The sequence below is a fragment of the Siphateles boraxobius genome, unplaced genomic scaffold, assembly GCF_051911475.1.
Source record: "Siphateles boraxobius isolate OS27281-9 unplaced genomic scaffold, OSU_SipBor_1 130, whole genome shotgun sequence".
In the NCBI taxonomy this organism is placed as follows: domain Eukaryota; kingdom Metazoa; phylum Chordata; class Actinopteri; order Cypriniformes; family Leuciscidae; genus Siphateles; species Siphateles boraxobius.
Window position 1 is genome coordinate 24,134,768 of NW_027508734.1, and position 12,374 is coordinate 24,147,141.

At 36.9% G+C, this 12,374-nt stretch overlaps 1 protein-coding gene across 50 annotated transcripts in view; it reads right to left on the bottom strand.

Annotated features, from left to right (window-relative positions):
* Window positions 1–12,374, bottom strand: part of madd (MAP-kinase activating death domain) — a 63,186-nt gene that overhangs the window by 2,928 nt on the left and 47,884 nt on the right. For 15 of the 50 annotated variants that reach the window (XM_077228808.1, XM_077228779.1, XM_077228787.1 and 12 more), the window contains 13 exons: window positions 10,533–10,633; window positions 10,309–10,392; window positions 9,080–9,238; window positions 8,486–8,603; window positions 7,909–7,971; window positions 7,166–7,286; window positions 6,700–6,805; window positions 6,008–6,118; window positions 5,800–5,907; window positions 5,544–5,708; window positions 5,319–5,391; window positions 4,496–4,602; window positions 1,778–1,847 (listed from right to left, as the gene is read on the bottom strand). In XM_077228808.1, the coding sequence (XP_077084923.1) occupies window positions 1,778–1,847; window positions 4,496–4,602; window positions 5,319–5,391; window positions 5,544–5,708; window positions 5,800–5,907; window positions 6,008–6,118; window positions 6,700–6,805; window positions 7,166–7,286; window positions 7,909–7,971; window positions 8,486–8,603; window positions 9,080–9,238; window positions 10,309–10,392; window positions 10,533–10,633 (1,386 nt within the window). The remainder of the gene's footprint in view (window positions 1–1,777; window positions 1,848–4,495; window positions 4,603–5,318; window positions 5,392–5,543; window positions 5,709–5,799; window positions 5,908–6,007; window positions 6,119–6,699; window positions 6,806–7,165; window positions 7,287–7,908; window positions 7,972–8,485; window positions 8,604–9,079; window positions 9,239–10,308; window positions 10,393–10,532; window positions 10,634–12,374) is intronic. The other 35 variants (XM_077228815.1, XM_077228796.1, XM_077228793.1 and 32 more) reach the window with 7 other exon arrangements.

The following is a 12,374-nucleotide window of genomic DNA, read 5'->3' on the forward strand; positions in this document are numbered from 1 at the left end:
ACAAATGATTCTTAATAATCTATATCTGTCCCTGCCACATTTCAGATGGAGCAAAAGAGCTCAGAATCTTGCAGCAGAGGAACAGCACTCATATTGTTAATATGACTGAACAGAATTTATCATCAGCTGAGAAACTCTTACGCAATGGGGAACTGAATCAAGGCAGGCTCAAGAGGAGGAGAAAGAAAGAGTAAGCGATTGGAGGATAGATGGAGAGAGAGAGAGAGAGAGAGAGAGAGAGAGAGAGAGAGAGAGAGAGAGAGAGAGAGAGAGAGAGAGAGAGAGAGAGAGAGAGAGAGAGAGAGAGAGAGAGAGAGAGAATTTCATTGCAAGTTGAAGTTGGAAGGAAATCCAAGGTCTGCTGGGTTTATCCATCACTGGCATGACTTTTACTACAGGCATGAGTGTATGAACTGGAGTTTAGGAGAAGCGACATCTGACATGAAGGCAGTGCAGTGCAGATGAGGAGTCGACAGCCATTAGTGGTGAAAGAGGTTGTATGAGAGATGATGACAGATGGAGAGTTAAATGAGGAGGACAGGTGAGGGAAGAGAAGAAGAAAAGATAAAGGTGACAGCACTTTACCTGCTGGAGAATGAAGGTTTTCATAGCAGCAAAGATGAGGGGCGGATTACAAAAAGGAAGCACAAAGACACAGCACTAACCCAGTCTAGAGCCGACCCTATGATTACAGAAGAGATTTCATACACTACAACTCCCTTCATATAGATCTCCAAAAGAACCAGTTAAATGATCTTTGCACGGTTTAGTTATTATCTAAACTCTACCAAGACTTCTATTCTGAAGACTATGACAAACATTAAAGCCGTATTCTTGGTTTAAACTGTGACTCCTTCCAAAAATGCAACTGAGGAAACAACTGCAATCTAAATCTAAGCTGATCAATGAATTATTCACAGAACAACTTGTGCCTCATTTCTCAAAGCTACTGCTGTCGTTCAAGACCTTTGCAGAATCCTTTACCCCTTCCTCCAGGCCTGATACAATCAGTGTTGTCTTGATATCTTGTTTTAGCTAATAAATAGAGCATTAGTTAACAGGTTAGTGCTAGGCTAAAGAAAGGGAAATGTTTTTAGCTTTGGTGGTAACAGTGTTATATATGAATGATACATAGGGATTTTGACAGATAGTAATACTTGTTTTCTTGTTAAAACCGATAACTAGATGTTATTAAAATGATATAGTATTTGTTCAAATAAATGAAAATTTACACTGCATGAGAATGTAGTAATCCCTAAAATTATTGATTTGAGTTCTTAGAGTATGAAAAAGAGGAAATGAACAACAACAATTACTGTAAATACGCAACAACTGACAGATAAATAATGATAATAACCAAACTAATATTGGCTAATAACAGATATGGTATATTGTCCATCCCTATATGTAGTTAAAAGACAGTAATGAACATATTTTCATGATTGATAATTAATAGGCCTGAACAGTTGTCTAAAAAAGTTGTCTCAGTCAATGAAATGGTTTTGGGTCCAAGGGGGACGGGATTCTGCGGCTGATAGGATCTTGCTCCTTTTAGGTATCACATTTTATGTAACATTTCATTCCCAGAAGGTGCATGAAGCAACAGCTAAAGCTATGGTCCTATTTCTGTCTTCTATAACCTCTGCTCCTGAAGCTCATACATGTCGTTGTGACCGCCACATCTAACAGTACTGAACGTGATAACTTCTCTGCTCTGCATGTGACTGAGTTACTGCTGTGTCGCGTACAGGCCTAGAATCAAAATGGGGGTAATTACCAAACTCCTCCAGGACAAAGACTCCTTTCACTGTATTGCACTTTTTAATGTGACTCAGCTCTATGAAAACCTAAAAACAAACAAAAAACAAACAAAAAAACAACAGGACACACTGTTACCAACTCAATCACACACTTGTGAGAAAACAAAACAAAAAGTATTTTTTGAAGAGATGACAATCTGGACAGTTAGTAACTGTAAAATAGGGAGAAACGGAGAAAGAACACGATAAGCAAGCTGTTAAAAAACTATCAAAAATAAAATATGACTGCACAGAAAGAGAAATTTCCAAGTTGACAGGATTACATGGGCCAGTGACGCAAATGGAGAGAGCTGTGAAAGTTTCAACGCCTGAGCGGCATTTATGGGTCTCTTTATATTCTAGAGAGTTAAAATAAGCCCAGATATTTTGTAATTTTGAAATTGTATTAAATTAATCAAGTCAACAGCCCAAGTATTCAGAGAGTCTTGCTTTAAAGAGAATCACTTCGTATTTACAATCCTTGTCTACGATATTTAGTATAACGTGTTCTTGAGGCACTGGAGACTTTTATAACAAATGTATTTTTGAAGCACTAAAGACTAAAGAGCTAATATGAACCTGCAGCTGTGAACATTCACACCAAAAGTGGGAACGAAATCATGGCACTGATCCCCTACGTGCTGAAAAGGCCCATGCAAAGACATCCATGGAAATTTCCATCATCAGTAAAGAAAAAAAAAAAGACATGACAGACCAAAAAGGAACCAGAAAGAGAGAGAAAACAATCCAAAAGAAAGCACACAAGAGTGAAATCTGCCAGAAAAGCTACAGAACAAGGAAAAGAATGAAAAAGTAAATGACAATGTTACGCTAAAAAGCAGACTGCAGAGGTTGTGTACCTTCCGCTCCTTGCAGGGGGAGAGAGCATGGGAGAGAAACGGTTTGGATTATTATTGGACAAGAGCAGAAAACACCGTCTGGTGCTACGAGCCCACTCTTACAGGATTAAACTACAACCACTGACTCCATCCAGAAAGAACAGTCATATTGCATTAACTGTTAATATCTGCCATTATGTTTACGTTAATTTTGAATCCCTGATGTGTTCCCACCCCATTACCCTCCATGCCTCCTCCACCAGCAACGAAGACCAGCTCCCTCACACATGCCTACAGCCAAAACAGAATAGTGCCAAAACCATTACAACACACAACTACATAGAGGATTCTAAAAGTTTCCAACAATGCTAAACTCTTCTTAGCACTCTGTAATCAAGTAACTGACTAGTGACCATAAATAGGCACCAATGTATCATAACGATATTTTAAAGGGATAGTTCAGCCAACAATTAAAATTCTGTCATCATTTACTCATCCACATATCATTCCAAATCTGTATGCATTCCTTTTTCTGAAGAACATACAAAAAACTGTTTGGGTTTTCATCGACTTCCATTGTATGGTCAATGGGAACAGAAACTTAAGTTACAAACATTCATCAAAATATCTTCTTTCATGTACCACAGAAGAAAGCAAGTCATAAAGATTTGGAATGACATGAGGGTGAGAAAATGATGACAGAATTTTCATTTTTTGGAGAACTATACCCAAAGGTAATTACAGCAACTGAAGACTATGACCTAGGAGAACAGTTAAAAAAACGTTAGAATTTTAGATGGAACAAAAGGTTTAAGGTTTACATAGTTTGCTAATCATTCCAGTCTTTTCCAGAGTATCAGCGTTATGTAACTACTGCTTTTCGCAAGTTCACTACTGGGATATGTGTTTTTTCTTATCAAAAAGAAAACTTTTGTGTTTTTTTTTTAATTTCCCTCCTCTTTGAAATGTCTTTACATATGTGCTTTATGAAAAGCAGCGTATCAAGTGTCAAATTAACCAGGTTAAATAGTCCCAGAATAGTGTTATTAGGTCACAGAAGGAGGCCATATGGTCTTAATCACAAGTAGCATCTATAAAATCAGGTTTATGAAGAACTATTACATAATTATCTCCCATTAAAACCAATTTAAAGCTTTTTTTAAATACTTGGTCAAGTATACAACTAAACCTCCCTAAAGTGGCTTTAAATAAGAAATGTATTATTTAAACCTCCCCAGCAATATATTTTGTACATGACCACTTTGAATATGTTTTGCACAAGGTTCTACGTCTTACCTCTGGCACACCACAACAAACCGACATCACACCAACATTCACAAACCGTAAGGACCAGAGCCGGGCGCTGTGACCATTAACACGTCATACTAACACACACAGCGGGTGGAATGTTCTGACATTTGAAAAAGTAAATCTCTGCTTGTGATTAAGCAACCCAAAAACAAACATCCAGCAAATAAAGCCAAAAAACAACGACAACAACAACAACAGCTTTTCCTCTTAAGAGATTCTTCAGGAACAACGCTTCCAGACATTTTTTAAAAGCTTCAGCTTTTTATTTATTTTAGAGTTTAGATTTGACTGTGTATTTAATAATTTAGCCTATGCTTTTGTTACTTTGTGAGTTGTTCCAAAAAACTTCTCGGAGGAAGGAAGGCACAAATAGAAAGAAAGAGTGAGAGGAAGGAGAAGAGCTATGGAGGGGTGATGAGATGAGTTTAGACTTGAAGTGGCAGAAAAGAGAAACAGGGGAATAAATGGATTGAGAATGAGAGGAAGGGTTGGTGCTGAATTTGGCAAGCACTTTGTCATGATTGCGATAAAGGCGACACCTCTTACCTGGCTGTGCATAAATTTGAGGTTGATGCCTTCCAGCGTGACCTGAAGGAGACCACCCTCCCCTGTCTTCATGTCCTGAACCGGAAACTCGCCTCCCAGCTCTGGACCTACACACACACACACACACACACACACAAAAAAGAGAGACTAATTTCAGGAAAAAATCTATTCGAACAAGAATATTTTATATATATATATAAAAAAAAGGTGAATTCAGGTAAATTAGGCCACTTTTATTGATACGACTGTCAATATGTGGCCCATTTTACCTAAATTTACCCTACTAACACATACACTACCAGTGCAAAAAATTGGGGTTCAGTAAGATTTGTTTACATAAAATTAATACTTTTATTCAGCAAAGACAACAGATTAGGCAAAAATAACAGTAAAGGCATGTATAATGTTATAAAAGATTTATAGTTTAAAGAAATGCTTTTCTTTTGAACTTTATATTCATCAAAGAATCGTGAAAACAATGTATTACAGTTTCCACAAAAATATTAAGCAGCACAAATTACATCATTATCATATTAGATTTCTGAAGGATCATGTGACACTGAAGACTGGAGTAATGGAATATTCACTTCTGAATATTCAGCTTTGCCATCACAGAAAACACACAAAAACACAAAACAGTTATAGTAATAATTGTAATAATGTAACAAATCGTCGTAGTTCACAATATACAGTATACCGTCTTTTTGGGTTTTGTTTTTTTAATGTAACCAAAAAGACTTTCAATACAATTATTATATATATTTTTTTAAATCTTACCAACCCCAAACTTTTTGAAGTGTAGTGTACAAAAAACGCAATGTACCTGGTTTGATGCTTTGTTGTCGTGCAGCAGCACGCTCCATGCTGTCTTTAACACAGTAGTATAGTTCCCGACACTTAACACAAAAAATACAGAAAGAGAGGTGAAGTACAGTAATTGAGACTTAATTACACAAGAAATAATACTGAAACAATACAAAATCTATGAATTGAGAATGAGAGGGTATGTGTGTACTACAGTATGCCTTTACATTGATGTGCGTCTCACCTTCTTGGTGTAGAACTTGTTAAGCTGCGTCTCTTGGCCGTTCCTCCTCCACAGACACAACACTTTGGTCTTGGGACAGTAGGTCATATTAATGAGCTTCTCATACCACCAGCGCTCATAGACTGTGCCAATGTTACTGCGCAAGACGATGCAGTCGTCACACACCTAAACACATAAGAGGAAGAGAAAAGAAGGATTGAATGCTCATTTACAATATATTTTCATGCAAACAAGTTAAGACACACAAAACTCCTACCTCCATGAAAAATATGTCACCAGTTGTATCAGTCCCAGCATGCACAACAAATGTCTGCTTCTTAATGTGCCGGCTTCCACTTGGCCTGAGGGAAAGCTCTCGGCCACTCTGCAGCAAAACACACAATCTGTCAATCACTCATAACTTGATCATATGTTCGGCTACTGGCTATGCAACAGCTGCAAATTTTCATCTGACTAGCTCTTACCAAATTTGCAAGGCGGTCCAGGACTTCATTGACCTCCTGACTGTGTGTGAGGCCGATGTGAGATTTCCCCATAAGACGCCGTACCTTCTTCCTAATGTCATTTTTACTGACCTAGATAAATGGAGCAGTAATAGTTAGAGTACATGACCGAACAAAAGTTTGGGGCCAGCAAGCTATTTCATGCTTTTGAAATAAGTCTCTTATTTGATCAAAAAATCAGTAAAAACAGTAATATTGTGAAATATTATTACAATTCAAAATTTATTTTATTCCTATGATGGCAAAGCTGAATTTACAGCAGCCATTACTCCAGTCTTCAATGTCTCACGATTATACATACATCATTGCTGATTTGAAACTTTTCTTATTTTTATTAATGTTGAGAACAATTATGCTGCTTGATATTTTAAAACAGTTTTAAATATTTTTTTATTTAAATTTCTTTACAGGGACTTTGGATCAAAATAATGCATCCTTGGTGAAAACAAGTTTTTATTTCTTTACAACAACAAACAAAAATCTATAAATCTATACATGCACTGTTAAAACAGTATCAAAACTACAATAAAAATTTGATTAAAATGTAATCATTCCATTGAATAAAAGCATTGATTTCTTACCCCAAACTGTTCACTAGTATCCGTATTGATTCAAGTATACTCGAAGGAATGAGAGTGAGTGTTTGTGTATACCTTCATCATAAGCATGTAGGCGATCATGTTGTGCAGGAGAGTGGACAGTAGTCTGTCCTCATCGTCCTCCAGTCTCTTGCGATCATGATCTCCCAGAGACAGATATCTGATAGACCACAGCACAGTCATGTTTGGACAGCGTAATCAAAATACAACAGCACAGTTTACATCTGAATCCTAGCATGACCAAAAAGCTTATTTAAAGCTCATTCAAATCATTGCAAAATGTTGTCATTTTGTAGAGTGGAACATATGAAAAACATTTAAGCAGTGTCAGATGGGTGTAATTTGCTTAAAAGCATGTGAACAACCAGTATACATTGTGCTTTCATTGAGGTACTGTATGTATACTTTTCAAATCAGACAATTCTGAATGCTGAAATTCATGTTGGGCTAGCTTTTTTACCTATTTTGTGTTGTTTTTATTGCTTTCGAATCAGTGTGAACACTTACAGAACACACTAACCTGTCAATCATTTCTTGTGGTCCCTGATCCATCCCCATTCCTTCCCGTTCCAACATTACGGCATCCAAGTAGGCATCCTCCCAGAACTGCACCTGATCCCACAGAGTAGAGCGCTCCTTACCTACACATACACACACATTTTAACTCTTAACTTGAGTAAAACAATATTTCAACTCAACATGCCAGCATGAACGATTATTAAGGTAAATGTCAGATGTTCAAAACCACAAAGTCATAAAACTAAAATGATTTGGATATTACACTAAAACCCTACAAAAATGAACACGAAGATAGTTCAAGCTAAGCCAAAGCAACTACACAGCATGCTGTAATAAATAGAGCTTGCTATCAAACCTTATCAAATTAATTTTAACACAGAGTTAACACACGCCTCCATACATCTGCTTATTGTTTCAGCATTCACATTCTCTCAAGCAGCTTTTATCACCCCTCAATTTTACACAAATTACAAAATGAAATGAGTCTGGTGTGTGTATTTTAATTCTCTTATCAAATTTCAGGTACAAGCACCATAAATTCATGCAAAATTGCAAATAATACCATGCACACTCCAATACATTGAAAAAATGTATAAAACAAACAAACAAACAAACACCCTACATGCTCCATACAAGGCTTAAACACACAGTCATAGTATGGATGTGAGGAAGGCATGTAGTGTCTAATACTACAATCCCAAAATACACACATCCAAAATGTCAAAGGTCACAGTTTATCCATACTCAGAGAAAAGGTTTCCATGGCAGCATCCTCCAGTTGGTCCCAAACTGAGCTTTTATCTCGCCCTTCGTGGCATTAAATGGGAGGAGAAAAAAGAAAAAGGGGAGAGAGAGGGGGAAAAAGAGGAGGACGCAGTACAGAAGGCAAAGAAAGTGTTAAAGTATTAGAAGCAAAGCTGTGTGCTGTAAGGGATATTCAAACCAATAATTCATCACATGCTGGTTAATACGAGGACTTATTTGGAACAAATTAACAGAGAAGCTGTAGTGGTCAGTATGTAAGCATAGTTTACAGAATAAACTGTTGCAAACAGAATCTAGACAGTAATACAGGATTGTTCTGTGCAGCGGACATGTTTTTACAATTTTTAAACATTAAGGTTATGCAAAGCAAACAGACAACTTTTGTAAATACCTCATAATTCTAAATTAACATCACCATTGAAAAATACATCAGAGCTGATTACTAAAGCAGTGAATAAGGACATGGAAGAAAAGAAAAAGAAAAAGTGCGAGAACAAACAAAATGAATGAAAGGAAATAAATGCTGAATGGATTAAGGAGGAAGATTGACTCTTACCCAGGAGCCCCTCACACAGGTAGATCCTCATGCTAACATCCTCAAGGGGCGGTGCTGGTGCTCCCTTACTGACACTAACAGGTCCCTTCACTCCTGGCTTCAGCATATGGGTCTTGCCCTATATGAGAAACAACCGTTTAAATATTTGGTGTAAAAAATTCATGCTTTTATTCAGCAAAGACACATTTATTTGATCAGCCATTGGACAGCAGTATATATAAACAAATATTCAAATATATATTTCAAAAATATTCATTCATTTATTTGTTGCCACATGGTCAGTCGGAATTAGTTTGGTCTTTAAAGGAACACAATGTAACTTGTTTTGGGCAAAATGTAAAAAATGTACATCATGCATCCATGGCCCAAACCGTGTTTTTGCCTGATCATAAATTACTAAGGTATGCCTATATTTTACACCAGCGGGACGACAACCACTGGAGAGTAACCTAGTACCTGTGTGACTCATCATATCCATAAACAGAGAGAAGTAGTTCCGGTTACAATGTTCTTCCACACGATGCCATGCAGTTTTGACATAGTGAGGATGACTGCAACTAAGCCTGTGGATATGGATATGCAAGGGATGCTCACAAACACAGAACTGGTCGCAGGGTTGGTCTCAATCTCGCTGTCGGACAGTGTGCCACGGGACAGGTGGAGATGTTGAGCATGTCTTCCTGTCTGTCCGTCTCCAGCAGTACTGCTCAGGTCGCTGTCCGCACCCAGTGTTTCACCTGAGCTGTTACTCACCTACAGATCCAAAGTCAGAGATCAGCAATATATATATATATATATATATACATATATATATATATATATATATATATATATATATACATACATATATATATATTTATCTGTATACATACATACATACATATATCTGTATGATTTTATTTCTGTGAAACAAAACAAAATAATTTTTTTTTTTTACACTACTGTTCCAATGTTTGGGGTTGGTATGATTCTTTTTTTTTAAAGAAGTCTCTTATGCTCACCAAGGCTGCATTTATTTGATCAAAAATTAAATAAAAACAGTAATATTGTGAAAATTATTCCAATTTAAAATAACTTTTCTATTTTATAATATATATTTTAAAATGTATCCTGTGATGGCAAAGCTGAATTTTCTGCGTCATTAGGCTACTGCAGTCTTCAGTGTCATACAATCTTTCAGAAATCATTCTAATATAATTGAATGTGATAATATGATTATCAATGATGAAAATAGTAGTTCTGCTTAATATTTTTGTGGAAACCATGATAATGTTTTTCAGGATTCTATGATGGAAAAAACATCACACATGTATTTGATACCAAAATCTTTAGTAACATTAGGAAGCATAATGAAAGAAATTACTGACCCCAAACTTTTGAATGGTAGTGTATAAAATGAAAGCTTGAGCTGTATTCCATGTCTTTTGAAACTACACAACAGCTTTGTGTGACGAGCAGACTGAAACCTAAATCATTTATTAACAGAAAATAGTATTACATTCAGAACACATGGAATAGTGAATGAGTCGTATTGGCTACTTTTATGGTCAGTGAGACCATTCTGCCTAAAATCTCATTTTGTGGTCTATAGAAGAAAAAAAATCGCCAAAGGTTGGAATGAATGGGTGGGGGTAAATGATTTTCATTTTTAAAGTGAACTATCCATAAGCACAAACTTGTCTATAATGCAAGAAAGAAATAAAGAAATTACAAGACTGTAAAAGCTCTGAGAGAACTGTCAGTGGGAACTACATATAATTTGGATATACAGAAGTGTATCAAAGAGAAAGTGTGGCAGTGTCTCAGTATTGGCCGTGCCCTACCACTGTGCTAGCCTCTGAGTCCTGACTGTTGCTTCTTGTCATAGCAGGAGGCTCGGAGCTGGCCAGGGACTCTGTATCACTCTTCTGGAGAAGCGATAAACATGAAGAACATAGACATAAATAGTATGCATAGGTATATTTCCATGCATTCAACTTCAAAATAAAATAGTCAATGTTTAAAGATTTATATTAGATTTATATTGTGATATTAAGTTAACACCAACCTGTGAACCAGACGTCACACTGAGGCCACTGTCAGCACTGATTTGTGATTTCTTTTCATCAGTGTCTCCACCTTCTAGACGCGGTTTAGCTCCATCGGCCCCTGTAGAAAACATACAATCAGCTCTTCCAACCATTAACTCTCTGCTCTGCATTCTGGGACGTCACATGACTAACAGTGAGCTGAAGCCATCTCTGTTCTACAGAGAAACATGTAAGTTATCGGTTTTACCGTGAGGAATAATGCCATTTCAGCCGGCTGCCACTCATTAGACTATGCTGAGCAGACAGACAGAAACAAATAATGCTTGGAGTCATACTGGGGAAACTCACAGAAGCACATCAGCTGACAGTGGGCCAGATCAGTTCACACACAGTAATGCTAGACAAAAGCAGTCACACATGCAGGCAAACACAGTCAACTAATCGAACAGGAGGAAGCTTCAGAAGCTACTAGCGCACTCACTGCTTCTTAAATGAAGAAACCTATATTGTGCTTGCAAACCCCAACTTGGTTACAACTGATTACGCTGTACGAGGCATCAAGAGCAAAAAAAAAATAACACTCAAGCTGTACTCCAAATCTTCCACTGTAAAATTAGCCAAGTGAAACAAAATGTATGTGATCTTTGAAACTCTTTTAATAATCGACTGAATCAAGTAACTGAAATCTGGCATGATTGTAGTTTATCTCACATCTCATACTTGGATCAAAATATAGTAAGTATAAGTAAAATTGAGGTGGAAAACCAAAGACAATGTATGTCTATGTTCAGGGACAGTCATTGAGAAGTAACTGTAAGAAAAATAAAACAAATACAATTGCTACAATTCTCCTCAAAATAACCTGATTATCATTTATTTATTTATACCACCTGATAAGAATTTTAAAAAAAAACTAAATGTAGGAACTCAAAAAATTCTAAGTACATGTGAGATAAATCTACTCAATCATGGTCGAAAAATGTGAATGCTTTAAAGCAGGGGTGCCCAATCCTGCTCCTGCCGATCGACTGTCCTGCACAGTTCATCTCCAACCCTAATCAAACACAACTGAAGCAACCAATTAAGGTCTTCAGGATCACTTGAAAATTAAAGGCAGGTGTGTTTGATTAGGGTTGGAGATGAACTGTCCAGGACAGTCGATCGGCAGGAGCAGGATTGGGCACCCCGCTTTAAAGAAATGACAAGTTGCCAAGTCAAAAACAGAGCAAACCAGTCAAGAGTAGTACCTGAGTACAGGGAAGTGATAGCATTGATTAATAATGATTATTTTGTGATTGGTTAAAACAGAATATCAGGTGGTACTTTGCAGTCCGATTGCTTTGATTGGAAGGCACCTATACACAGAGTCTTGACTTTGTCAGCGTGAGCAACGGCGCTCAGAACACTGTATACACATAAACGCATTCTAGCCCAGGGGTCAAGAACTATTTTAAACGAGTAAAAATGTAAAAAAATTCTCAAATCATAAAAACACTGAGTGAGACGCTAAAAAAAAACAAAAAAACACTAAGACCCGATATAATTGCAAAAAAGACTTTCTGACACAAGTACTCAATATCTGTCAAGTACTCAAGCAGTCAAAATAACAAAATGCACATCCCTAGTCAACAGTCAGATTTGCACACATTTGCACACAGAAATATTGGCCCAAATATTGATTCAATTTCAATATGTACAGGGCTTAATTTATACCTCAAAATAAACTTTGGATGGATCGCCATTTTAACTTTGCATCTATATACAGTATATATACCTTCCTTGACAAAATTTGGGCCACATGTCTAAATGGGCTTTTTGAGAAGTAGTTGAGTATTTGGGGGCAGATTCTGTTTCTACCC